The sequence below is a fragment of the Grampus griseus genome (assembly GCF_964374135.1).
Source record: "Grampus griseus genome assembly, chromosome: 2".
Classification (NCBI taxonomy): Eukaryota; Metazoa; Chordata; class Mammalia; order Artiodactyla; family Delphinidae; genus Grampus; species Grampus griseus.
The window spans coordinates 15,364,590-15,381,797 of NC_139018.1; the positions used below are offsets into that span (position 1 = coordinate 15,364,590).

The 17,208-nt window shown below is 35.6% G+C and overlaps 1 protein-coding gene across 3 annotated transcripts in view; it reads right to left on the reverse strand.

The window, feature by feature from the left end:
* Positions 1-649: 649 nt before the first annotated feature.
* SPATA7 (spermatogenesis associated 7) overlaps positions 650-17,208 on the reverse strand; it is a 35,970-nt gene continuing 19,411 nt past the window's right edge. For 2 of the 3 annotated variants that reach the window (XM_082647987.1, XM_082647989.1), the window contains 8 exons: positions 11,447-11,922; positions 10,242-10,308; positions 8,456-8,571; positions 6,874-6,927; positions 5,441-5,518; positions 5,109-5,165; positions 1,667-1,724; positions 650-1,404 (listed from right to left, as the gene is read on the reverse strand). In XM_082647987.1, coding sequence (XP_082504113.1) covers positions 823-1,404; positions 1,667-1,724; positions 5,109-5,165; positions 5,441-5,518; positions 6,874-6,927; positions 8,456-8,571; positions 10,242-10,308; positions 11,447-11,922 — 1,488 coding nt within the window. In that variant the 3' untranslated portion in view covers positions 650-822. The remainder of the gene's footprint in view (positions 1,405-1,666; positions 1,725-5,108; positions 5,166-5,440; positions 5,519-6,873; positions 6,928-8,455; positions 8,572-10,241; positions 10,309-11,446; positions 11,923-17,208) is intronic. The other variant, XM_082647988.1, reaches the window with a different exon arrangement.

The window sequence follows — 17,208 nt, forward strand, 5'->3', positions numbered from 1 at the left end:
TGAGAAGAAAGAAAATTACAGATACTGTAGCCGAGGCTTAATGTTTCAATAGCCACTCCAGATCACAGGCCCTTTCCCACTGCCTACAAAACCACTGATATCTGAGCAAAATATGTTCCCCTATAAAGGAACTTTAGAAATTGTGGCCAACAGATCCTAAGGAGACCCCAGTGATTCTCACTTTCTGGCATTCACACCCTTGTATCCTACCTCTTAAGTGGGGGTAGGACCTTGCTTTTAACCAAAAGAATATGGCAAAGGTGATAGAAATCATTCCTGTGATCATGTTATGATTACGTTTTATGAGACTCCATCTTGCTAGCAGTCTCTCTCTTTCTCCTATTAGCCTTAGAGAAGCAAGCAGCCAGGCTGTGAGCTGTCTATGGAGAGGGCCAAGTAACAGGGAATGGCAGGCAGCCTCTAGTCGCTGAGGGTGGCCAATGGCCGCAGCCGGCAAGAATCTAAAGCCCTCAAACCTAAAGTTACAAGGAAAGAAATTATGCCAACAACCTGAAAACAGTGTGGAAGCAGAATCTACCCCCAGTCCAGCCTCCAGATGAGACCACAGCCCAAGCCAACACCTGGATCATAGATTTGTGAGACCAAGGGCACAGGACCCATCTACGCTGTGCTCAGACTCTTGGTCCACAGAAACTGTGGGATAAATAATACATGTGTGCTGTTTCAAGCTGCTAAATGTACAGTAATTTATTATACAACATAGAAAACAAACAAATCTTAATATAAAAAAGTAAAAAAAAGTAAAAAAAAAGTGAAAGGAATGTTGAATTATTGGCCATTTGGGATATTTATTAATGAAGATCAAGCATCGAAAGATCGGTCCTCAATGCTCATTTCCATGATTTTAAGAGTTGGTCCTTCCATGTCCTGATTACCATCGTTGACACTGCATAACTGAACAGACGGGGAGAGTGCTGTGCTAAAACAACACAATTCATTTGAAGTCTCGACTTTTTCATTGTCTTTGTCTCCTTCAATGACATTCACAGAAGTTTCTTGGTCTAGTAAACTGTCTGACATACTTACATTTTTTTCATCCCAGACTGAAGTTCCAAGATTCGTTTCATCATTTACCTGTTGAATTATAACCCCTTCTGAATCCTGTGATTTATAGACAGGCAGGAAAAATTCATTTGGTGAAGAGACTATCTTGTTCTCATCCTTTGGAACAGACAATAACATAGTCAAAGCTTTTTGGTATTCTTGACGTTCCTGTTGAATGGCTAAATCTTGTTCATTTTTATATTCATTTTGTTCTGAATTCTCAGCCTTTTCAAAATCAAGTAAATGCAACATACCAACATCATCTAGCATTACTGAGTTTTCCTTGGAAATGCAGCCTAAGTCCACCTTTAGGATATGTAGCAGGTGGCGCATTTTTTCCTGGAGTTAAAAAAAAAATACAAGAATAATAATATTAATTAAGCTAGTCAAATTGAATTACTTTTGTCTGCAGTGCTGCTAACCTCAGCAGGATTCATACTTCTTCTTCCACATTCTGCCCGCACCCCTCACCCCCAGAGTACACATAAAAGCACAAGGGAAAAAAAGTGCTTGCTCTTAATGCATTGATTGAGAGTATGGTAAAACTTTAAAATTCTTTCTATATTAGAAATTTTCTAATGAAGTTCTAAAGACAACAAACCTCCTCCAAATGATGTTTATTTTGTTTTATATGTCTCTCAAACAGTCGTTCTAGAAACCTACAAATGATAAATAAAAATGTTAATGTCTCAAAATCAGAAAATCAACTGAATATAAAATAGCCATACAATAAACTACTAAAGGTTGGAAAATATGTTTTAGATTACCCTTTTTCTTTCCAGAGATAAACACTAATCCTTCCCTGTTCTGTCAAGTTCTCCAATTTGGAAGCTAGTATGGCTTCCACTATGTTTTAGTTATGTAACAGATGCCAATGTTTCTTCTAAAAAGACTGCATGCTACTTACATTTCTGTTAATAAAATATCTTCAGTGACGTTCCACCCCCCCCCACACAAAAAGTTCTTTATCTTTTTTCTCTCACACACATACACAAACATCAAAAGCCTTCCCCCCTCTTTCTCTTTCACATATACAACCCCCCAAAAGCAAACCCCTAAAGAAAATTCTTTACAAAGAATTTTGTAAAGAGTTACCTTACAATGCTTCCAAATTGTACTTGAAAAAAATTCCACTCATAGTAAATTCACATAAAAACCTAAAGTTATCACTTATTAAGCACCACTAAGTGTTAGACATTTGTGCTGGACAAATAATAATCATTATACGTCTCTGATCATGACCAATACTGGGAGACAAAGGTATTATAAAACCCATTTTAAAAGATGAGAAAACGACATAGTCTAAGATGATGGTTTACTCTCCCCTAAGGTCACAAGCAATTAAGAGAATGAAACCCAGATATGTCTGGCTCCAGACACATTCTTTCAACTACACCATGCTTGTCTAGCTATCACAGGAGTACATCAACCGGTTTCATTTTACCATTTGTTACTCTCAGTGAAGTTATAAGCCAATCTTAGATTTAGTTTTTCTGAATTATTTGAAATGTTTAAAAAGTCCAAGAAATCTGTATTCTGTATTTTAAAACTATCAATAATGTTTGGACCATTCACTTCTGGGCACTGTTCTATGCATATATATTTCTTTACCAAAATTGGGATTACACAATACATACTGTTTTGATATCTATATTGCTTTTCTAATCAACTATATATTTTGAACATCTTTATGCATCAATAAATTCACTTCTACAACATCATTTAAAATTTCTGAACAGAACTTACTATTATATTCTACAATTTATTCAGCTGAACCTTTACTATTCAACATGTAGGTTGATTACATTTTTTGGTGCTACTATAAAAATTGCCATAATAAACAGCCTTATAATCTAAAAGAAAAATGTGAGTTTTTTAAGCATAAATACACATTTTTCATGCCAACCATTTTTGTTTTGGCTTCTAACCTTTGCTTTATTGTTTTTATTTACAGTTGGTATCAATGTTTTTGCTGTGGTAGTGGTAAAAAGAACACATAAAATTTACCATCTTAACCAACTTTTTTTTTTTTTTTGCGGTACGCGGGCCTACCACCGTTGTGGCCTCTCCCATTGCGGAGCACAGGCTCCAGACGTGCAGGCTCAGCGGCCATGGCTCACGGGCCCAGCCGCTCCGCGGCATGTGGGATCTTCCCGGACAGGGGCACGAACCCATGTCCCCTGCATCGGCAGGCGGACTCTCAACCACTGCGCCACCAGGGAAGCCCCATCTTAACCAATTTTAAATCTACAGTTCAGTGGCATTACGTATATTCACACTGTTGTGAAACCGATCAATAGAACTTTTTCATCCTGCAAATCTAAAACTCTACACCCATTATGCAAACATTCCTTTTTAACATAAAGAGGTAAACAGAATTATTGTAAAAAAATTCAGGTCTTTTTGGTGTAGCTTTTTATACTAATAATGACAATGTTCACTTTAAGAAACTTCATATAGAAATAGAAATAACTCATTAAAAATGTCTGCACTTCACATATTATTATGACAGGGAAAGCATGTAGCATATACATAATGGGGTCCTATGATACATATCATAAAGTTTTATCTAAATGAATTTCAGCTAAATAAATGTATAAGCTGGCTCAGGACCACACAGTTTCCTTAAGATATACAATACTAATCTGGTTTTGCAAACTTCCCCTTTCACTCACAGTGTGCAAATGTAGCCTTTAATTTGTCCTCACGTTACTAGTAACAGTTGTAACAAAAAAAAAGCTTGCTTTTGATTCTCATGACAGTTTCAAATAGTAAAAAGAGATGATGGATCTTTGCAAAGAAACAGCAAAATTTAGTTTACTAGTCTATTATAAACTAACGGATATAACAGTATTTTTTTGGCTTGTTTCTTTGTAGACTATATGGGATTTTTACATGGGTGACAATGTCATCTGTGAATAAAGACAGTTTTATGGTTTTCTTTAAAATATGGATACCAGGGGCTTCCCTGGTGGCACAGTGGTTAAGAATCCTCCTGCCAATGCAGGAGGCTTGAACCCGTGTCCGAGAAGATCCCACATGCTGCAGAGCAACTAAGCCTATGTGCCACAACTACTGAGCCTGTGCTCTAGAGCCTGTGAGCCACAACTACTGAACCTGCATGCCACAACTACTGAGCTGTGCTCTAGCGTCCACAAACCACAACTACTGAGCCCACGTGCCACAACTACTGAAGCCCGTATGCCTAGAGCCCATGCTCTGCAATAAGAGAAGCCACCGCAATGAGAAGCCTGCACACCGCAACACAGAGTAGCCCCCACCTGCTGCAACTAAAGAAAGCCTGCACGCAACGAAGACCCAACACAGCCAAAAATAAAAATAAATAAATTATTTAAAAAAAAGCATCTGCCTGCCAATGCAGGGGACGTGGGTTCGAGCCCCGGTCTGGGAGGATCCCACATGCCATGGAGCAACTAAGCCTGTGCGCCACAACTACTGAGCCTGCGCTCTAGAGCCCGTGAGCCACAACTACTGACCCCGCATGCCGCAACTATTGAAGCCCGAGAGCCACAACCACTGAGCCCGTGTGCTGCAACTATTGAAGCCCGCACACCTAGAGTCCGTGCTCCGCAACAAGAGAAGCCATGACAATGAGAAGCCTGTGCGCTGAAATGAAGAGTAGCTCCCGCTCGCCGCAACTAGAGAAAGCCCACGTGCAGCAATGAAGACCCAATGCAACCAAAAATAAATAAATTTATAACAAAAAATATGGATACCATTTCTTTTTCTTTGTGATAAACTTTTTTTGAAATTGAGGTATAATTGCCATATTATTATATTAATTTAAGGTGTACAATGTAATGATTTGATATTTGTATATATTGTAAAATAATCACCACAATAAATCTAGTTAACATCTGTTAACATATGTAGTTACAGAAAATTTTTTTCTTGTAATGAGAACTTTTAAGATCTATTCTCCTGGTAACTTTCAAATATACAATATGATATTATTAACTACAGTCATGATGTTGTACATTATATCCCCATGACTTGTTTATTTTATAAATGGAAGTTTGTACCTTTGGACCCCCTTCAACCATTCTGCCCCTCCTGCCCCACCTCTGGCAATTTGTTCTCTGTATTTAAGAGATATGACAGTATTTAATGAACAAACTCTCTATTCTTTTCTCTACCTCCCCAAACTGTGAACTCGCCTTAGAGTATGAATTAAACATCCTTTATAATTTACTATCAATTATAAGAACAATTACAATTATAAGAACATGATCCCCTAAGAAAGCAATATCATTTTCATTTCCTAATATGTGGAAATAACTTTAAAAAATTAACACCAAATGAAGAGTATTTAATATATCATTCAACCACTATAATACAATTTAAAAAATCTAACCTGTTTGAAAATAAACCAAGTTTCAAAATTTCATCTGTTACATCTTCAATGAAACTCAGATACAACAGTTCTTCTTCACTGTGAAGGCAAAGTGATATACAGCATAAAAAATCACTGCTTATTTACTCTGAAAATGATAGGAAACATGAGTACCTAATTAGAAATATCTGTACTATTACAAATGTACTTCCATCTCACATTATTATGAGGAATATTATAAAATGAACATTACATCTACCTTCTCAAATTATGCAAGGATATTTATTGATATTAAAGATGAGACAATATTCCCTAATAGAGTAAAACTTCATAGATGTCTGAAACATTCATCAGGAAGTAAAAAATAAGCAAGGATTAAACAAAACAAAAAACAGAACAGAAAGCAACCAGGGGCAGCGCCAAGAGGGCAACTAGGTGTGACCCACCGGGGGCCCGTGTTCTTGACAAGCATTTTAAATTTCCTCTGGCTCCTGACCAGGTCCAGCAGCAGAGGTGTGAGTCCCTCTGCACGGCAGAAGGGAAGGAAGAAAGTCATCCAGAGAAACAGGAACTTCAACGATGAAATCCTCTCCTGCTCCTAGGAGAGCATACTGTTTTAAGGTTGAGAAATTTACCGAGCAGAAAAAATTATTTTTTTTCCTCAAAAGGTTTGGAGATGAGGAAAAATATTCTAAAAGAAAAATCTGTGTATATACAGTAATAAATTTTAATTACTTGGACACATTTCTCTGTTATATTATCTTCTGAGTTAACTATATTTTACAAGTTATTACAAGAAAATTAGGGTACTATTATAGGTTTGATTTTAATTAGCTAAAAATCAGTGATGATAGAAAATGTAAATAGCAAGCAACTACTCAATTACTGAAAAAGTAAATACAAGGGAAAGAGTTAATTAGCAAATCAAATAGAAGATTAAAATACTGCATAAAAATTACACTTTCAAACCAATTCACAGGCAGCAAGTTTGAGAATAAATGAAAGTCTATAAAAGTAGATTGTTTTCCCTGAAAAAATACAGCTTAACTAAAACAACATTCAAACCCAGAAGTGGGTTTTTTATCTGCAAAAAACTGGTGAAGTAAGAAACCTCCAAGAATGGTATCCTGAGCTACCAAGCCTACATTTCTCTAAAACTCATCTTTATTATTTTTATTTATAAAAATAAAAATTATGGGTACTAATTATAAAAAAAATAGCAAGTATTATTAACGTAGGGACAAATTTCTACTGGACATAAAGATGAAGTGATCAATAATTATTTCAGAAAATTCTGGTCATTCTCTCAGATTTGGTGTGCATTATATGACTGAACCCCAAAGCTGGTTGTAAAGAAAGATTAGTGTTCAATCCTGACTAATTTAATAATAATTTGTGTGAGTCTTAATTCTTCATTTCCACTAAGCAGAATGAAGAAGTCAAAAATATCTTACTCAGAATAGATTTTTCTCCCTGAAGGAGGCTGCAGGGAACATTGGCATACCGCCCTGGAAAGAGAAAATTAGAGTGTTTGAACAAAACAATGATTTGGCATACAGTAATATGGTAGTAATAATATGTTTCAGAATTTTAAAGCACTTTTCACATTCATTATCTAATCTAATCTTCAGAAAAACCCTGTCAGGTATATTAGGTAGGTGTTATTTTTTCCACTTCTTGAACAATTCACCTGGGGCAGAAAGGCTAAGTAACTTGCCAAGGTCATGTGCTAGTAAGTAGCAAAGAGAGATTTTTAAACTAGTCTTATAATTACAAATTCATGATCCTTTTAAAAATTGTACTATGAAACTTACCTTGTATAAACAATTAGTTTGACTAAGATTAAAGCATAAATGATGTTGGAAACATATCTCCCTATAGAAAAAAGTTTTAAGCTGTTAATTATGATAAATTTTGTCATTATTCAGTTATGTCATCATTAGTTAATTCCAAGCTTCCTATTCAGGTATATTCAGTTATAATATTTTACTTTACTTCTTTTAGATAGAAGCTACTGGGAAAGATAACTATCCCTTTCTTTAGGTTATTCTTTATATTCACTGAAGACTGGCTCAACTGGCTCAAGAGAGTATCTTAAGTTATGAGTACTAAAGCATCATGAATTTACAGACAGAGAAGTCAGCAATAAACCTCCTTGCCACTCCCTCCCCCCACAAAGCCTTTCCAGGTGAGATCTCCCTAAGGAAAGGCCTGAGGGAAGACCTGGGCCCTGAAGGGCTGTGTGTGCTTGCTTCCAGTCTGCTACAGGATGTCTCATTCTTGCTCTTTAGTCTTTTTTTCCTTCCACCTCCTTCATCTCATTATCCAAACTCTGACACTGGAAATGCACTTGACAGCTGAAGCTATCAAAGGCATTTTTTAGGTTCTGTACTACCTGCTAACCTATCATTTTTATTTAGGCGCAGTGTTCTGTAATTCCAAAACATGAGGAGTCATTTTAAAAAATAGTGCCTCCTCTACAAAGCACGGACAGATAAAGCACTAGCACATGAGGAATATTCAAAAGCACAAATGCTGAATCCTCAAATGGTAGGGTTCTTCAGTACTATCTGTGCCATGTAAACTGGTTAGCATCACTGCTGGAGGATCTGTCTTGGGGAAAATTCTTTCTCATAATGAAGAGGGATAGTAAATAATACAAGCCTGTGTCCCTTTTCCCTTTATTAATGAATTAGCAAAATGAATTCATTTACACTTTTAGTGACTACCTACTTCGTAATACTTCCTTAGTAAAACTAACAGGGCCACTGAATTGTGTAATACCAAAACAGATGGGACAGCATTCAGTTAAAACAGTACTCATGTTTCCAAGTCTGAAGTGTCTGTCCCCTGCCACCGCCCCGCTACAGCACGCGGCACGTGGGATCTTAGTTCCCCTGACCAGGGTCAAACCTTCGCCCCCTGGAGTGGAAGCACGAAGTCTTAACCACTGGACCGCCAGGGAAGTCCCCTCATGTTGCAAAGTCTGTACGTCTGTTACACAGGAAAGCAGTTAGATATAAACAGGTGAAATACCTTGATGAGGAGCACTGAAGAGCACTGTCTTTAACCTCATCCCATGGTAATTCATGTCCTTGTAAAGGTAAAGGGGTTATTTTTCCTTTGGTACCATACGACATACAGCTAGATGCCTGGGGATGCAATGAGAAGAATAAATCTTTATTTTGCTTCAAAAATACATTATGAAAGCAGAACTAAAGCAAAACAGGAAATTTCCAAAAATAGTTGATGAAAGAGCACAGAGATACCCAGTAGATAAATGTGACTGATATATTAGGACAAAGGATGTTTCAGAATTCACTTTTCATACAATCAAGACTTTTTTCTTAAATTTATTTAAAGGTCAAACAATTTCTTATATTTTAATGATGAATATTTTAAATGACATTAAAGAATACCACAAATAAACATATAAAGAGAAACCAAGCAAATAAGTAAACTTGAGAGAAAATAGCCAATTATTCAGAAACTCAAATAGCCCATCTGTTTCAAATGCCAACCTATCAAATATGTATTGTAGAAGCAGTGGTAGCTCCGGCAGTATGAACAACAATATAAAGAAAAAAACAAAAATAATGGCAGCCTACTTTTATAGAACGCTTATGAGGGGCCAGATACTGTGTCAAGCATTTACTTGCATTATCTGAGTTAATCTTTAGAATGCTAATTTATGTGTAGTGCTTTACCGTTTTAAAAGTGCTGTTAGGATGGTCTATCTACTGTAGCTAATACTCTTACTAGCTTCCTCAAGTTGATTATGGAGTAAGGGGACATGCCGTTTTCTTACAGGGTTATTAGATAAACATTCGGAGCACAATGTCATAAAAACGGACTTCTGCTTTAGTTTATTTAGTTATCTACGGAGCTAAAAACCCTATTCCTAAATCTCAAGCTAGTCATAGCCATCATTTACTGAGCCCGGGTCAGACTAGGTACTTTACCTACAACATTTAATCCTTCCAATGATCCTGCACATTAAGTACAGTTTTTCTAGAAGTGGAAACTCAGCTCTCAGAGGAACTGATTTGTCCTTGGGCCTTAAATGGCAGAACCCTATGTCAAACAGCTATTAATGGCTGGGATGGAAAACTACGATCCGCTACCCATTTTCAGAAGGGAAGAGGGAAGCTGAGTATGCTTATATTATCCCTGAATCTGCTTGACATTTTAATAGACAAACCTTTTTCACAAACAATAAATTTAAATTAGTGTATGATTAATACCCCTAAAATAAAAATAATCAGTTTATATCTCAAAGTCAGACTTAAAGCTGTAATATTTTAAAATAAATGATTGCTAAACATTCAAAATACAAACACTAAAAAAGATCTTTACAGTCTAGAAAAAAGTAAAAGCAAGCACAGGAGAATGATATCCATCTGTTTTTATAAAATGTATTATTTCCAATAATATAATCAGTGGCAATTCTTTAAAAAAAATACAGGCATAGAAACTAAAATAACTTCTGTACAACTTTTCTGGCTCCTTTAGTGATCCAAGCCTGCAACTTTGAAAAGAACATATAAGGTATTTTACTCATCCATCCGTCTATCCAGCCAGCCAACCAACCACCTAGAAAAGTTGCCAACAAAAAATGACTTCCCGGATTGGGCAGGATCCACCTGGCCGCTCACAGAGACATATAACCATCTGTAAACAAGCAATACTTCTGTATACTGGTTGTATCACATGCAAGAAGTGTCATCAAGAGATTATTCTTCACAGTCCAAATAGCTACACATGTTCTGTTAAAGCAGCTATAATTCTAATGTAGGACACAAAGAAATCTCATTTTTATTACCTGCTTTATGTTCATTTCTGAATCTGTGAAGTTCTTAATCTCAACTGTCTCAAAATCAGATTGAAAGCTGTAATATTTTAAAAGAAATTATTGTTAAATCTTCAAAGTATAAACACTGTGGTAATAAGCTTTACTGGCTAGAAAAAAATAAACTTCAAACATGAGAGATAAAATGCATCTATTCTTGTAGAATGTGTAATTTCTAATTATATAATCGGGAAATAGATATGGTTTGGATTACATATGCCTCTTTTTCCTTTTTTTGAATAGCAGCTAGATTTCAGTTGGACAGAATGGGACTAGGGAAGAGGAAAGCATTATCTTCAAAAGCTGTCAAAAATATAATCAGAAAAGTATTCGTTGTATTTGCTTCCCTCATTTCTTCTTCACTTAAAAATTCTATCATTAGATTTAATTCCTTAATTCTTTAAATGTATACAGACTGATCTTACTATACCTCTTATCTTTACCCAGACAAAAGAATACTAATCATAAATTGTTTTTTACTTTTAAAAATAATTAAAACCTAGCACCAGATAAGTATTCATTTATATAACACTAGGAAAAACAATCACAAATCCGCTGACACTCAATACTTTACAAGATTTGTTTCTTTCTTCAACCATCTGGCAACCTTTAATGAATATTCATTATGTGCCAGGCACTACTGTATATGAAAATATTACTGAGGCAAATTATACTTAATTTCCAGAAATTATCCCAATTGCCTACATTATACCTGAGGAGCTGTTGCTGAGTATTTGCAGGGAGGGAAGCATAGGGGTAGTTAGACAAACAGTTGCTTTTTCTCCCCCAATATAGCCCATTGTTTTGCCATTTCTAACATAAATCAATAAACATATTTACACAAATGCTGTCTGATGACATATTTTACGGATTCTCTGAAAGTATATTTAAAAACATACAAAAGTTCTAGTACCATGTTTGAAACAATAAATTAAAATACGTAACATTCATGTTTATAAGGAGCTTGACAAGTTTAATAGCTATTTATTTTTTCAACAATTACTCTGATAGTTGTTCTAGTGATTCATGCAGAAGGAAAAGCCACATTAACCTCATTCTAATCAAAAGGGCACTACCAGACCTTAAGTGTGGCACATAGGGTACATGATATAAAGTAAGGAATATTATTTAATTTCTACCACATCTTGAAGGATCTACTATTGGCTGTTGTGCCATACCTGCTTAATTGAGTCTGAGTTTCAGCTTCTATCTGCTGATCTGTAAAATCCTTTTTTCTTTTGGCAGGTGTATAATATCGATACTGTGACAGGAAAGATTTTGCTTCTGTTTTTAAAGTGCGTGGGGTGAATGGCAAATGTCTGTTAGAAAAGAGTTCAGAATGTTTATCCAAAAGGTCCCCACTGGGTGCTTTTGAAATTACTAACTGAAACCGCTGGGAATTTAGGGATGTGCTCCGGGGCCTTCTGCCGTAGGAGGTTCCAGAGGATGATTTCCTGGGCCCAGAGGCAGCGTGATCCATGCTGGACAGGAAGGAACTGGAGTTCTTCTCAGTACCATTTGTGAGGACTTTATCGGATTTAGGTGGATTTAAGTGTAGTCGCTCTGAAGAAGTTACTGGTGACCTTTTAAAGGATGGAAATCTGTTCACTTCTTCGATTAACATAGCATCTTCATCTTGTGGTTCTCCTGGAGGCTAAGAACATTTGGTTTAACAGTGATCAGTTACATTTACAAATTCAGATAATTGGGGATCTCCAGATTACACATTAAAAAATGTAGAGCCTCAGGGCTCTACAAATATAGTGTGTATGTTCCTGAAAATTTGTATTTGAAGTTATATTCAAGTTTTTGAATTATTAATATATAAAAATGTAATTCTAAATATAAGCAATAGCAATCATTTTTCTTTCTGAAACTAAAAAAATGATTAATAACATATAACCATATTTGTGGTCTTGAACCTGTGTACTGAGGTAGATCTCAGTTTTGAGTTTCCAAACCAATCGTGAGTACTAATCCCCTTCTCAACCACTGCTGGTGGCAGCATCCACCCATTCCTGCCTTGTCATGACCACCTTCAGTGCCAGCAGTTCCTCTGTGACTTAAAGGCTTTGAAGGAATGAAAAGGAACTTCTCTTCACAATGTATAGATGTATGGAGCCCTGATTTAAGTAACTGATATTTTAAACATAATTAAGAAAGGTTGATGCCATAGGGAAGTTCATATGTTTCTTTCTCAACCTCTCATGAGTGGGGAAAGCTTTGAAAGGAAGGCATTTTGGCCTGCTCTATTTCTTTTTGGTTTAACCATTAAAAAAAAATTTTTTTTTAATTGAAGTATAGTTGATTTACAATGTTGTGTTAATTTCTGTTGTACAGCAAAGTGAGTCAGTTATACACATATATACATTCTTTTTAATATTCTTTTCCATTATGGTTTATCCCAGGATATTGAATATAGTTCCCTGTGCTATACAGTAGGACCTTTTTGTTTATCCATTCTATATGTAATAGTTTGCACCTACTAACCCCAAACTCCCAATCCATCCCTCCCCCACCTGCCCTCCCCCTTGGCAACCACAAGTCTGTTCTCTATGTCTGTGAGTCTGTTTCTGTTTCATAGATAGGTTCACTTGTGCCATATTTTAGGTTCCACACATAAGTGATATCATATGGTATCTGCCTTTCTCTTTCTGACTTACTTCACTTAGTATGATAATCTCTTGATGCATCCCTGTTGCTGCAAATGGCTTTATTTCATTCTTTTTTATGGCTGAGTGGTATTCCATTGTATATACGTTTGGTTTAACTTTGGAAGAACTATTTCTACAGGGTATTCATAAGGTTTAAGAGTATAGGTAATATTTTATTCTTTTACAGACTAGGTGCCCATAGACTAGATGCCTTGTCCATGATTCCAGACTTTAGGGATACCTGTGTATCCTTTACAGAACTTTGAGGCACTTTATTAAATGGCAGAGAAGAAGTTACATGGAAGTTAATCTGCAGTGAAAAAGGCTGGGATTTAGCCAGTTATATCTGTCCTACAAGCTCATGGGGAGGAAAACAAGAGGAAGATAAGCAAGCTGAATAAGAAAGGAGCTGAGTGCTTTCTGTGCACAAGGTACTGTTATTGCCTTTGAGTAGAAATAAAAGAGGAATAGTAAGAACTGTTACTATTACCACTGCTACTATTACATACGGAGTGCATACTATGTGCAAGGTACTGTTCTAATTAATTTACACGTACGACTCATTTAATCATCACATCAACTTCTGGGTGGTGGTACAATTAGTACCTCTACTATGCAGATGAAGAACCTGAGGGGCAGGGTCTCATAGATTTGAACCCAGGTGAACCTATGCTCTTCCCATTATATCACACTATCTATTTTACAGACTCATTTGAAATTTATACATTTTTAGATTTTTTTTTACACCACCAGGAATCTTAAGCTGATTTTAACTCCTTTCATGGTAATGAACAAGTCAGCTAACTTACATATTGATTCACCTCAGCAAGGAAATTGCAGATAACTAGATATGGTGACTACAGCCTAAAATAGGTCAAGTCACCTATTTCCTTTCTAAGTGCTTTCCAACTTTATCCCAAATATAAAGCAGAATTACTCAAAGCAACTAAGTATTTTGGCATTAAACTGTGAGTTACTAGGGTAGTGTTTAGTTAAGGACTTTAACACGTTAGTTGTAAAAAGTGTTCCCAAACTAGGTTCACACTGCAGCTTATGTACCAGAGGAGTCTGGCTCTCCGGAAAGCAATTTCTAAGTATGATCTGAAAAATCTTTTAGGGCTATTAAATAATAATCACAGGAATTATTTACACTTGGGGAACAGAACAAATTGGGATCATAGCAGGCAGAAATGCATAAGGCATTAGATTGCCTGTGAGAAAATTCTTACCAGTAATGGTTATTTAATAAAATGAAATACCAAAGAAAGTCTTTAAAGGCAGGAATATACTCTCATCTGTCTGAAATGGGCTGGGAAAATTGCTCTTGAATCAATTGAAGGCATGAAACTTTTCTGTATCTTTATATCTTATAATTCCTACCCTGTATCCTACTTCTTCTTTCCTGGGAAACCAGTAGAACACAGTGCAAAACCAACTGTACCTATCTGCTTTTTTGAGATTATATAATTTTTAACTACGAATATCAGAAAGCTTGGATATGATTTTCATAGAAAATGTGTAACACACTGGTAAATTCACCAACATTAAAATAGCAGATCACTGTAAAGTTCTAAAATCAGAAAAGTGTTCATCAATTATTGTCAATGGAACAAAAATTCTGGTGGTAATCTGACCACTTTCACTTTAATGCAATTTGTTGTAAACTGTTTCTGTGATTTAAGAATTTATGTAAAGTGATAATCATTGACAGTTAACACATACATGTTTTTATGTCAAAAATACCTATCCAATTTTACAATCACAGAATAACTGAGTATTAAATCAATCTTTTTCAGGGATAATGTCAGAAGAAATGGTATACAAAGATTTTCCAATTGTCAGGTTTTAAAACAGTTGAGGAATCAATTCAAGTGCAGAACAGGATAGATACAATTTATTTAAAATTTTGATTAACACTTGTTTTGCAAAAAGCTTCAAATTGTATTTTACAAAAGAAACTGATAGCTTCTGATTTTCACTGTTTTATAGTGCTTTTAAAATAGATTTATTTAAGAACATGAATCACATTCATATATTCAATTAATCTTAATATCACAGGGTATGTGCTGCACCAGTGATGTGAGTGAGTGGTGAATAACTGTGTGTGAGGTATAAGGTGCAGACTTAAAAGTGTCTGAGGTGATAGCATGTAAGTCAAAATGTAAGAGAAAATAAGTAGCCCATATTACAGTGTGGGCAATTAAAGAAAAAGTTTTTGATTACATGGTCTCACGTATATAAACAGCTAATATGTCCAGAGGCCAAAGTTACCACTTTCTTTTGAATTGTAGCAAACTTTTCAGTAAATGCAGATTATAACTACAGGTAACTGTTAATCATAAACCCACCCAATTATCAAAATATTATGCCCCAAATAATAATTTTAATTTGAATGTATCTAAATATTTATCATCAAGTATTATAAAAAATGTAAGCAAATTGCAAATTACTATTAAGTCTAAATGGAGTAAAAAATATATAAAAGCATAAATGAACTATTTTTAGAAGCAAAAAGTTACAGGGTTACAGTGACTGAAGGAAAAAATCGTCCGTTTACAGACTTAATTATATATTTTGTTTTCAACAAATCCCATCCTTACCTCAAAATAGAATTATTTATATTCAAAATGCTAGATAATAGAAACATATTTAAAAAATATGTTTAAAAAGTACCATCACTGAAAATGAAAATACATACATGAGTCAAATACTGATGAACAGATTCCCAGATGGTACAGTGTATAGCAGGCTTATTCTAAAGGAAGCAGCTCTATTCCTAGTCCTTTTATCTATAAAACAGCCTTGGGGACTCTTAAACATATTTACAGCTTTCCTGATGACTCCCAAATCTATTTTCAGCCCAGACCTCTCTCCTGACACAGATACTTATATCCAGCTCTCTACTGAATATATTAGATGTTCCAAAGGCATCTCAAATTAAACAGGTCCGAACAAGTAAACTCGGGCAAGCCAGAAACCTGGAAACCTCCCAGTTGCCCAAGCCAGAAACCTGGAAACTTTTTTAATTCCTGCCTCTTGCTCTTCATATCATCTGATCAGTCACCAAGTCCTGGGGATTCTACTTTCTAAATGTCTCCTAAATATATATTCCTTATGCTCCTTCTGCTGTCTTATAGATCATATCTTAATCATTTCTTCCCTATACTGCAACTGTCACACAATTAGTCTGTCCTTCCCTGCTGCCAGTGTAGTCTTTGTAAAGTGTCAATATGATGACATAACTTCCCAACTAAAAACTGGTCTATGGCTCTGCCACACTTCTCAGAGAAAAAGGACCCAGGTTCACTCTTTTTTTTTTTTTTTTTTCCCCAGGTTCACTCTTAATTCACAAATGCCCTTAGTCTTTACCCCTGCCTACTGATATGTCACATCTTCATGTACAATAGAAAGAGCTGGAGTCAAAAATGAAACGGCTTTTACCAACAGGCAATAGTTTTTCCATATCACAGTTGCTAGGGGACAGAAAACAAAGCTCAGGGCCTAATCTAGACAGTCTAGGAGACCATGCTCATGAATCTGGGATTCTCTCAATGGCGACCCTCCAATTAGATGACTTACAAAGAAACTTGCCCATCTTGAACACTGGCACTGAGAGAACAGTGGCCTTTGAGAATGCGAAATCATATGCTGCTTCCACACAAGCTTGCAGCCTAAATTTGCATTACCCAGATGGTCCACAAAAACCTTAAGCCAAGACAAATGACTCAAGTTTTTTCCAACACATAAATTGTAGGGGGATAAAAAGGTGGGGGAAAGAGAAATTATTGATTAAAAGAAATGTATCAATTAGTTGAAATTATTTAGATTCCAATTCCAACAAACTTAAAAAAAAGAGAGAGAGATAACGGGGAAATGTGAACAGTGGATATTTGATGATATTAAGGAATTATTAATTTTTAAGGCATAATAATGAATAATGGTATGGTGGTCTATCTTTTAGATATTTAGATATATACAGAAATATTTATAGATAAAATTATATATCTGGTATTTGCATCAAAATAATCTGGGATGCAGGTAGTGAGTGAGGATATACATGAAATAAGTCTGGCCCTGAATTGATCATCCTTGCACTTAGGGGACAAGAACATGTGGGTTCATTATACCACTCTATTTTTAGAGATGCTAAAATTTTCAAAATTAAAAAGTTTAAAAAGAGACCATCACACACACAAAAAGACTTCCAGTTTCAGCTGACAGATGGAGAGAAATGGAAAGAGCATAGGTCTCACCATTATAATAAGAAAAAAAGCTGGACAAACTGC